General features: G+C 44.4%; 1 protein-coding gene across 1 annotated transcript in view; it reads left to right on the top strand.

Moving 5' to 3' along the window:
• The first annotated feature begins 266 nt into the window (after positions 1-266).
• Positions 267-11,217, top strand: part of FAM149A (family with sequence similarity 149 member A) — a 45,341-nt gene continuing 34,390 nt past the window's right edge. The window contains exon 1 of the mRNA XM_062213145.1: positions 267-1,135. Coding sequence (XP_062069129.1) covers positions 447-1,135 — 689 coding nt within the window. The 5' untranslated portion in view covers positions 267-446. The remainder of the gene's footprint in view (positions 1,136-11,217) is intronic.

Raw genomic sequence — 11,217 nt, 5'->3', positions numbered from 1 at the left:
TGTTTAGCTTAGCAACCGCCAGAGCAATCCTGCGCCGTCGGGTGTCTCCAGGCCAGCGGAGGCCGGGATCTCCACCCTCGGGTCAGCAGCAGCAACGCACGGCCTCCATAGGCTCCCGGACCCCCAGCCCTCGGGGGTCTGCCAGCACCGGAGAAGAGAAGGAACCGCTCCCGGCAGCTGGGGTCGGCGGCACGGGGACCGCAGGCTCAGCACTCCTCCGGCGGACCACGCCGTCGAGGAGGCTCAGCCCGAAGCCGTGCGGAGCCGAGCGCCGGGCTGGGGAGAGCATCAGAGGCCTGCAGGGCTCCGCGGTGTGCGGAGACCCCGAGATCTTGGGCCGCCGCGTCCGAATCCCGGCGGGCAGCGGTGCATGGAGCCCGGCGGCCTAGCTCCGCTTGGTCTTGAGAGTCCGGCAGCATCGAGGACAGTCTTTGCAACGGCCAGGCATGAAGATGGCTGTGTTGGACCTTGGGTCTTTCTTTGCCAAAATCTTCAAGACCTCGACGGCGCCCCCCGCCGTGCCCTCCCCGGTCGCCTCCACCAGGCACTCGGGGGGCGCTGCCGCCGCGGGGTCTGCGGGCTCCGCCTCGGGGACCTCGCTGGGCGCCGTCCAGACACCAACCCTCTTCCCGGCCCTCGTTCCAGACGCCCCAGCGGTGTCGCGGGGGGCGCCCGCCCAGCTGCCCGCTCCGCTCTCAGTATCCTATCCCAGGGTGTTGGCCGCGAGCCGCGTGACAGAGGCGGTCGGAACCCCCCTGTCATTGCCCAGTAGCCCCAGAGCGGCCAAAGTCCAGCCCCTGCCCCTGCCCCTGCCCCTGCCCCCCACTCCCTCCGGCGGCTGCGGCGGCGTAGCAAGCTCCGCCACCCACCTGGCAGCCCCAGCTTGGCCGCTCTCGGGCCCCGGTGGGATCTGGACCGCGCTGCCGTCGGTCGCGGGTGCAGCGAGCAGCAGCTGTGCGGTCGCGAGCCCAGGGCACTCTCGGCGGCCCCCGGGGCCCAGCGATCGCCAGCCCAACATCGGGATGGCCCCTGGGCCAGGCCCCAAAACCCTGTTCTTCACCCTGCCGGACATCGGCGAGGAGTGGGCCTCGGACGGCGACTCGGAGGACGGCGGCTCGGAGGACGGCCCATACGGGTGAGTAGCAGCGAGGGCCAGGCCTGCCTGTTTGTGTGGCCAGGACCCGCAGCCCTCCGCCTTCCCTGTAACCTCATTTGTGGTAACTGCCGCCGACTCCTGGGGAACCCTCCTTGCACTCTCCCAGCAGTTGTATTCCTCGGCTTTCTGATCTTTGAAAACGCACGCCGTGCACGCTCGTGCTCAGCTTTCTCAAAGGCAACCTTGGCCATTTACCAGGCCAGCGGAAGGCAGGTGCAATCATATTTCTCCTCCACCCGCAGCATCGAGCTTTCGATGGACTCACAAAGCAGCCGCCCCATCCCTGTCTTGGCGGCAGAGTGGAGCAGGTGCGCAGGGTGCTCCCCTACCCGCGTGGGCGGCAATGAGACTGTGCTTCCCCACTTTTCAAGGATCAGCCCCAAGCCGGATGGGTTTCCTGTGTGTGTCCCGCGTCGCCTGACACACATGGAACCTGTAATGCTCAGGACTGCACAGGTTATTTACCCTGGAGTCCCTGCGTTCTTCCTGCCCGGCCCCGAGTTACTACAGAAACAACGGCTGACTCCAGGGACCAATTTCAGAGGGAACTGGGGACCACGCTGTCCTCTGACTCCAACCCCCAAAACTTCCCAACACCAACATGAATTTTTAATTTTAATGAACGGAGCATTAAAAAAAAACTTATTTTATTTGAGAGAAAGAGATAGAAAATCTTCCATCTGCTGTTTCACTCCCTAAATGCTGGGCCAGGACAAAGTCAGGAATCCAGAACTCCATCCAGGACAAAGTCAGGAATCCAGAACTCCATCCAGGACAAAGTCAGGAATCCAGAACTCCATCCAGATCTCCCAGGTGGGTGGCAGGGGCCCAAGCACTTGAGCCATCATCTCTGCTTCCCAGGTACATTAGCAGGGAGTAGAACAGCAAGCAGACTAGCCTGATTCGTAACCCACACGAGGAGTGGGAGGCAGGCATCTTGAGTTGTGTGATTTTCATCCCTCTCAATGTCACAAAAGAGTCAAGGCAGAGCAGAGGAGCCCATTCCCTGGAATCTAGTGAGAGAAGCAGTCAGACCTAACAGCCCTGCCATTCCCATTCCCCACACCCCAAATCCTGCCTGAAAAACTCTTGCATTAAGACTGACTCTAACTCGTTCCTAATTTAAATAATTACAGTTTCACAAAATTACAGCCATTCCTGTCAGTGCTAAAGTAACCAATTAAGGGGTCTGCATTGTGGTAAAACTGCCTCCTGAGATACCAGCATCCCATATGGGAGCCAGTTCCTGTCCCGGCTGCTCCACTTCTGATCCAGCTCCCTGCTAATGTCCTTGGGCCCCTGCATCCATGTGGAGAACTAGTTGAAGTGCCTGGCTCCTGGCTTGTCCTGGCCCAGTGATGGCCTTTGCAACCATCTGAGGAGTGCACTAACAGATAGAAGGCCTTTCTGTCTCTCCCTCTCTCTCTGTAACTCTTTCAAAATAAATAAATAAATCTTTTAAAAAGTAATATAAGGCCGGCACTGTGGCTCACTTGGCTAATCCTCCACCTGCAGCACAGGTACCCCAGGTTCTAGTCCCGGTTGGGGCACTGGGTACTAGTTCTGGTTGCTCCTCTTCCAGTTCAGCTCTCTGCTGTGGCCTGGGAGGGCAACGGAGGATGGCCCAAGTGCTTGGATACTTGTACCCACGTGGGAGACCGGGAGGAAGTACCCGGCTCCTGGCTTCGGATTGGCGCAGCACTGGCCTTAGCAGCCATTAGGGGAGTGAACCAATGGAAGGAAGACCTTTCTGTCTCTCTCTCACTGTCTATAACTCTCTGTCTCTCTTTCTCTCACTGTCTAACTCTGCCTGGCAAAATAATAATAATAATAATAATAATAATAGAAAATAAAGTAAACAGTTAAATAATGTTGTTCCCTTTCACTGAAAACATTCTTTTGAAATAACGTTTATCAAGTTTTTTTCCTAAGGAAAATTAGGTGCATTTGAAAACTAGATAGAAAAGAATGCCTAAGGAAGTAGGCAAGTAGGCTTTTGTTATTGGCAACCGGTCCTTAACATTGATGCCATTAATGTTTGATGAGCAAACAGATCTACACACTGACCTTCGGCTCTGCTCTTGGTGCTTTTAACAAACAGATGCCCGAATAAACCGCATGAGCAGTCAACACCAGTGTTAGTCTTGGTTCTTAAACATGTTATCCCACGCTTATATTGGCTCAACATTGGTAAAAGATAATTGTTAAATAGCAATGTAGTTGGCATTATTTACAGAATGCATTAGCAAATGCATACAGTTTTACTGAGAGTGAAAAATCTGACTTTTAGATAATTGCAGTTCCAAATATGATGCATTGAGATGTGCTTTCAGGAAACCTTGTGATTATGTGTGCTTCCACTCTCTGGAGCAGTAGGAGAAGGCTTAGACAGAGCATACTATAGTTGTTTTTAGTGACAACATATTTGCTTCTTCTCATCATGGCCCATTCTTTTCCTAACCACTGATATGTAGAAAGGGGCAAAGGGGGAAGAAGAAAAGATCAGGCTGATTTTTCCTACAGTTCTATGGACCTAGTGCACCTTGAAGTGTAATTTTTGCCTCCTGGATTTTTGTAATGGCTATTTATGACTTTGAATAACCCAACACCACAGAACTGCAAACTTAAATGATCTATCATCTCTTCTGACAGCAGATAACTATTGCTGTACACCAGCTTGGTTAATATTCAAATCTTATATGTTATTTTCAAAAGCCTGGGAATATGGGAGGGGGGGAGGAAGGAAGGGAGAGGGAGAGAGAGAGAGAGACAGAGACAGAGAGACAGAGACAGAGACACAGACAGAGAGAGATTCTGGGCCTTTTGGCTAAGATCAAATGAGAGAAAGGGAAAGAGAGAGAATGAGACTGAATGTAGTAGTAGAAAAAAAATGATTAACAAAAATGTGAATACATGTAAAACAAATGTAAACATATCCTTGAGAAACACAGATACAGTTTTAAGAGTAGTTCAGCCTAGTTAAAAAGGAAAATCCTAATATAAAATTTACATATATTTTTAAAACAATCCACATGTTTTACATTTGACCTGATGCTATACTTGACTTTTATTAAAAATAAAAATACTGAAATGAATTTGAGTGGGAAAATATGCAAGCTCATTTATTTCAGACTCCCCTCCTGCCAACCCATCCCCCCAGGAGTGGTGCATGAGTTTTGCTGTCTGAGCCACAGATTCAATGAAGGACTTGCCCTTTTCATCCTGCAAGATGTAGCAACTGCTACATCTGAGCCACAGGTGGACAATGTTGTTTTCTTTCTGAACTTCACTGTCTTACCCCCTCCCTTACCCAGATATGTGATCCAACACTTTATCCGCACCTTCACTTATGCATTTTAATTATACAGTATACTTCATTTACACTGTTTTCCAGTCTCATTCAACCCTCTTCAGTGCTTGTTTTGCACTTCCAGTTGAAGCCATGCAATAATCACCTTGTAAAGGTATTATTCTTTATTCTGCAAATAGAAGAATTCCTCAGAGTAGATAGGTAGGGAGGTACATAGATAACTAATTGCTGCATAGGGATGATGTCAGATTGGAAACTTCATATGATCAGGAACTATTTATATCTTATGTAAGTTAACACCATCAGCATACCTGAATTCCTTTTTTGAGTGATAGAGGTTCCACTGTTAAAATTATGTTAGTGTGGACATATAGGACTTGTAAACATGGCTAGTAATAAAATGATATGGAGGAACCAGCATTGCAGTACAGCAAGTTAAGCCACCACCTATAACACCCACATCCCATATTAGAGCTGATCCAGCTCCCTGCTAATGTGCCTGGGAAAGCAGAGGAAGATGATCCAAGTACTTGAGCCACTGCCACCCACATGGGAGACCTCGAAGGAGTTCCTGACTCCTGGCTTTAGTCTGGCCCTGCCCTGGCCTGTGCTGCTATTTGGGGAGTGAACCAGCAGACAGAAGATTTCTTTCTGTCTTTGTTTCTCCTTCTCTTTCTGTCACTCTGCCTTTCAAATAAATAAAAATAATTCTTTAAAACAAAAAAAAGGCAAAAATAAGATAATTTGAGAAGATTCATATCTCAATTTTGATCTGCCACTGAGGCAGTCTAAAGCTGGCAGAGGGCAAGAAGTAGTTCTTTTCAGCCCCCATAACCACACAAGCCAGTTCCCATAATAAATCCCCTCTTATATACACATGCACATACAGTCATGTGTCACTGAATAATGGGAATATTCCTGATCAATGCATTATGGCATAGTTTGTCACTGAGTGAACCTCTTACACAAAGCTAGATGGTATAGACCACTCACTCAAGAGATGAGGAAAACAACAGATATGTGAGGCTGCTGCCAGCCTAATATGACATGCAGTTTTAGAGTAAATGTTTTTTATGAGTACACACTGAAATAATTACAGAAAGTATAGCATAGTAAATATATAAACCTGTAACAGTCTCTCCAATCATTCCCAAGTATTATACACCATAGATAATTGTATGTGTTATTCTGGTAGCACAGTAGGAGGTTTGTTTGCACCAGTGTCTTCAGAAATATGTGAGTAATCCCTTGTGCTTTACATGGCCACATTACAAGGGTTGCAGAGCTACAAGATGATGGGAGTTTTTCAGCTCCATATTATGTGGCCAGTCGTTGACCAAAACTGTTGCTATATGGTGCCTGACTGTGTATCCTGTTGGTTCTGTTTGTCTGAAGAACCCTGTCCAACAGAGGGGGAAATCAAGGGAAGCTTGCTCTTTACAAGCATTTTACAAGTTGTTGTGCATGCCAGTTACAAATATGGTTGGGCCACTGATTTCGCAGGCATCAGCAGTTGTTTGTGTGATTCTGAGAATTTTTCCCTTCCTGCTGGGTAGAATGTTCTAGGGTTGATGGTGCTGATTGACAAGAGCCAGTTGTGCACATCTCTTTTCCACTCCACTCTTAGTGGTAATACATTGGTAGTTTGACCTCAGCTAAGGAGGGAGTGTGTACAACTGCAAGCCGGCAAATACCTTAAGTTAGGGCTTTAGTTCCTTTCAGAGAGCTGGTTTACCAGCACATGGCTACTGACAAGTATAGGAACCATGTTTATTTTCAAAGCCATCATGGGAATGATCTATAGATTCAAACGATCATTTTGACAAACATCTTTGAGATTATTGAAAATGGTTCTGTCACATAAATCTTCAAGGGAGATGCTGAGAGCTTGGCGTTTCAGAAGTCACACAGCTGGAGTGTTGGCCCTAGTCCCTGCATAAGTGGTTTTCAATGCTTGATATTTTTGTGCTACAGCACCCGTCGGATGATGATGTTACATGCAACACAAGGTTTCGTGAGTAATTGTTAACATAACAACTGTGGTGGTTATGTATCCCATACTGTCCACAAAAGCAAGAATAAGGGAATGTGAGTGAAAAGAATAGATTGAAAATATTCTATTCTTAGGGATTCTGTTGATCAAATTATTCCTATTTTTTTGGAGATCATACCTCACAACTGATATTGAGTTAATAACCATGACTTTAGATGATATGTGGGTAAGAAGAAATTGTGTTCCATAGAACTCAAATTGCAGTTTTCCATCTTTAAGAGCAACCCAGGAGCAAGCAGTAGGTGCAGAGGTTAAATTGCTGCTTGGAACTCTCACATCCCATATTAGAGTGCCTGGTTTGAGTTCTGGCTCTGTTTCTGATTCCAGCTCCTTGCTAACACTTAACCTGGCAGGCAGCAGGTGATGAGAGACCCAGACTGAGTTCCAGGTTCTTGTCTTTAGTCTGGTCCAGTCGGCTTTTGCAAGCATTTCCAGTTGATGAAATACATCTCTGTCTTCAAATAACATGAAAAATTTTTTTAAAATAAATAAAGATTTAAGAGAATTATAAAAAAGTAACCCAGCTAAATATTATAAAAATACAGATCAGAAAACACATAAAAAAACACAAACTGGCCATAGAACATCATAGTACACAGTATTTTTTTCTTCTTTTCAGTATTTTTGTCTTCTTTATGGCCAAGAGCTGAGCTGTGCTCAATGAAAATCTAACTTTTCTATTCTAGAGATCATGATTTTTATGAATTCAAGGTCAATATTAAATTTAGTTTGTTTATGATTAGAATCTTTATCTTCACTACTAAGTGTGCTTCCATTATTTGGTTCACACACTTTGCATTTATATTGTATGTGTGTGTGCATATGTGTGTGTATCTTTGTGCTACAAATACCCTTCTAGCCCTTATGATTGATATCCTTGTTGAAAGCCTCTGTTTTGCCCCACACTGACTTTGATGCTGTATGAAAACCTACTGTCCCATAAAGAATTTTTGTTGCATTAAATAATTAGGAAAAAATACAGACTAATAAAGATTCCATAGAGAATATACTCTGGGATTGGATTAAGATGGCAGAGTAGGGAAGGGGCTTACTGCTCAAGTCTAGGAGAAGATAGCTTAGAAAAAGTGGGAAGAGTGCAGTCTTACGGAAGAGTTAGGGAGAAAACAGCAGAGGAAACGCTACACAAATTAGAGAAACACAGTGGAACTATGTAGAGGACAAGGACATGCACAACTTAGTACCCCAGGTGCCATGAGGCTCTGTACCAGCACTGGAGAGTGAGGTGAGACCAGACTGCAGCAGCACAAGCCACTGATGAAAAAGCTGCAGAGGAAAACCAGCTTGGAGCCCCATGGGCAATAGCATGCCCACTAACTAGAGAAAAAACAAAGCGGGGGCATGTTTTCTCTCTCCCCGATCACCCTGCAAAGACATCCTATAACAAACTGACAGAGAGCAGGTGTCATTTTGAACATAGGTAACAGCTGCAGCAGCTCATGTCCCTGCCCAGCAACCAGCCAAACAGAGACTCCTGGGTCTGGTAGAGAGAACAGATAAGGGATTGGGTGCTCATGACTTGGGAGGCTTGTGTGCTAGGACTGTGAAAACACTGAAGTTGCATGGGAGGACTCAAGGTGTGGATGGGACATTGGGCAGTCACTGTGGAGGCTCCACACAATCAGGACTCCCTGGTTACCTGACAAGAGACATTGCTGGAGAATCTGAGCTTACCCTGAGGACCACACAGATCCTTTGTGTGGTCCTTGTGGCAGAGCAGAAAAATAATATATACTCATTGGGGCTTTGGCCCAGGTACTGGTCTCTTCTGAGGAGAGGAACTCAGCTGACTCTATGCCAACAGACAAGAAGAAACCTCCCCTCTGATAAAAAAAAGAGAGAGAGAGAGATTTATAAACCTGGGTGTGTCACCTCAGACACCCTTGACCCTGGAGCACTGAACAGAACTCCCTGGCTACACCCATAACAAGTCTCTAGATAATCCCTGAAAGCAGACACTCCACTAATCCACTCAGACCTCAGACATGGTTCAAAGATAAAAGTTGCCACAGCAAAAAAACAAAACAAAACTAAACTAAACTAAAAAAGAAGAAACCAATGAGTATCTCCACAAATGCCGAATAACAAACGCACCAATTCAAAAAACTAGAATAAGGATGACAACATGACACCCCCAAAAGAACATACCACTTCAATACTAGATTGTGAAGACAATGAGATTGAAAAAATGCCAGAAATGGAATTCAAAAAATTTATCATAGGATTACTTAGAAGTAATCAGAAGCAAATGCATGAACTAATGCAATCTATACATGACATGAAAGAAAATTTCTCCCACAAAATTGAGATCCTAAAGAGAAATCAAAATTAAGTCTTGGAAATGAAGAATTCAATAGAACAAATATAAAATGCAGTAGAAAGACTTAACAACAGAATTGCTGAAGCATAAGAAAGAATATCTGACTTAGAAGACAAAGCACAGGAAATTATACAGTCAGATAAAACACAACAAGAAGAAATTAGAAAACTAAAAAAACACTGTTGGGAATCTAAAGGGTACTATCAAATGACCCAGCATGGGTTCTAGGAGTTCCTGAAGGCATGGAAAGAGAGAAATGATTAGAAGGCCTTATTAGTAAAATAATATCATTTACTAATAAAATATTAGTAAAATAATAATTTTTTTGGAAAAACTATTAAAAGAGACAAAGAAGGACACTGTGTAATGATTAAGGAATCAATTCAACAGGAAGATATAACAATTATAAACATATATGCACCTAATTACAGGGCACCTGGCTATTGAAAAGAAATGTTAAGGTACCTAAAGGGAGACATACACTCAAATACAATAGTAATGGGGGATTTCAACACCCCACTTTCAGCAATGGACAGATCAACCAGACAGAAAATCAGTAAGGAAACAGCAGAGTTAATCGACACTATAAACCAAATGGACCTAACGGATATCTACAAAACTTTTCATCCTACAGTTGCAGAATACACATTCTTCTCACCAGTGCATGGAAACATCTCTAGGATTGACCACATGCTAGGCCATAAAACAAGTCTTAGCAAATTAAAAAAAGTCAAATTCAATGACTTGAACAGCACTTGTCTTGACTGTCAAGGAACAGGGTTTTTTTTTTTTTTTTTCCAATAATGGAGAATGGGACTGGGAATGGGAGAGGGAGGAGGATGTGGGGTGGAAGTGGGAGTGGGAGGGCAGGTATGGTGGGAAGAATCACCACTATATTCCTAAAGTTGAACTTATGAAATTTATACTCATTAAATAAAAGGTTTCTTTGGGGAAAAAAAGAGCCAGGAACAGGCCCAGCTGGGTGTCTAGCTGTCCACAGCAATACTGCATGACAAAGGCTTATGTGACATCAGACAATAAAGTCAAGAGACCAGCAGGATGTTTACCACCAGAAACATTGCCTTTCTCCCTTTTGTCTATGATTTTTTGCCTTCTCTAAAAATTATCTATCAAATCATATAAATAAGATCAAATGTCTGATAATAATAATAGATAGAATTAAAAAGGAGATAATGTTCCAACATGGGAAGTAGTCCACACAGCAGACTCATAGAATGACAACTGCTTTAAATAGCACTCTGACCTCAGAGTCAGCCCTTAAGGCATTCTGGTCTCCCTGAAAAGCCCATGACAGCATTTCAGGCATGGAAAGCCAAGACACTGGGGCAAAAAAATGTCCTACATGAAGGATCTCTGTGAGAGAGACCCCAGGGGAAGGAAGGGGCCATCAAAGAAGGATCTACTTTTCTCTAAAGGGAGGAGAGAACTTCTACTTTACTTATGGCCTTGTCTAAAAACTGATAGAGATTGTGGATTCAAGAGGCTCCTATAGTCTTGGCAGCTCATGTTGAGAGCCTCAGGTGATCACTGACATCATGCATGAGTGTTAATTGTTAAATTAACAGCAGGAGTTACTGTGCACTAATTTCCCATGCAGTACCTCTGTCCTCAGTGAGTTGATAATGAAAATTAACTGTAAAACTTGTTCTCAAACAGTTTTTGTGTGTGTGTGTGTGTGCAAATTGTTGAAATCTTAGTATAGAGTTGGTCTGCTGTGTATAAAGTTAATTAAAAATGAATCTTAATGGAGGATGGGACTGGGAATAGGAGATGGAGGAGGAGGTGGGGTGGGAGGGCAGGTGTGGTGGGAAGAATCACTATATTCCTAAAGATGTACTTATGAAATTTGTACTCATTAAATAAAAGGTTTCTTTGGGAAAATATTCTATTGGAAGGTGAATGGTGATTTATGAGATACTTTATACAATATTTCTCTACAAAAATCCCTTTAGTTCTACTTCCAGCAGTGGTGGGCTACACTGTTTCAGATTTGCCACTAGATGAGATCTAGAAAAGCCGAACGATAATTTTTTAAACATCCAGGAATTAAGATGAACTGGAAATAGAGCAACATCACAGGGACTGGCAACCAGTTTTACATAGCTCAGTTCCTGATTGGATTAAGGTGACCTCAGACTGTTGGAGCCCCTAGCTTAGTATACTATAAGAAGCAAATGTAATCTTCTCTGAAGCTAAGCTGCAAGCAACAGGTATATGTTGTTTGCCAGACACTCTTTAAATACAGTCATGTATTGCCTAGTAACAATGATGCATTCTGAGACATGTGTCCATAGATAGTTTTGTCATTATGTGCACATCACAGAGTATGCTGATACAGA

This window comes from Lepus europaeus, chromosome 16 (assembly GCF_033115175.1).
Source record: "Lepus europaeus isolate LE1 chromosome 16, mLepTim1.pri, whole genome shotgun sequence".
NCBI lineage: Eukaryota > Metazoa > Chordata > Mammalia > Lagomorpha > Leporidae > Lepus > Lepus europaeus.
Note: the sequence above shows the minus strand (reverse complement) of the source record. Positions and strands in the feature narration are given on the sequence as shown.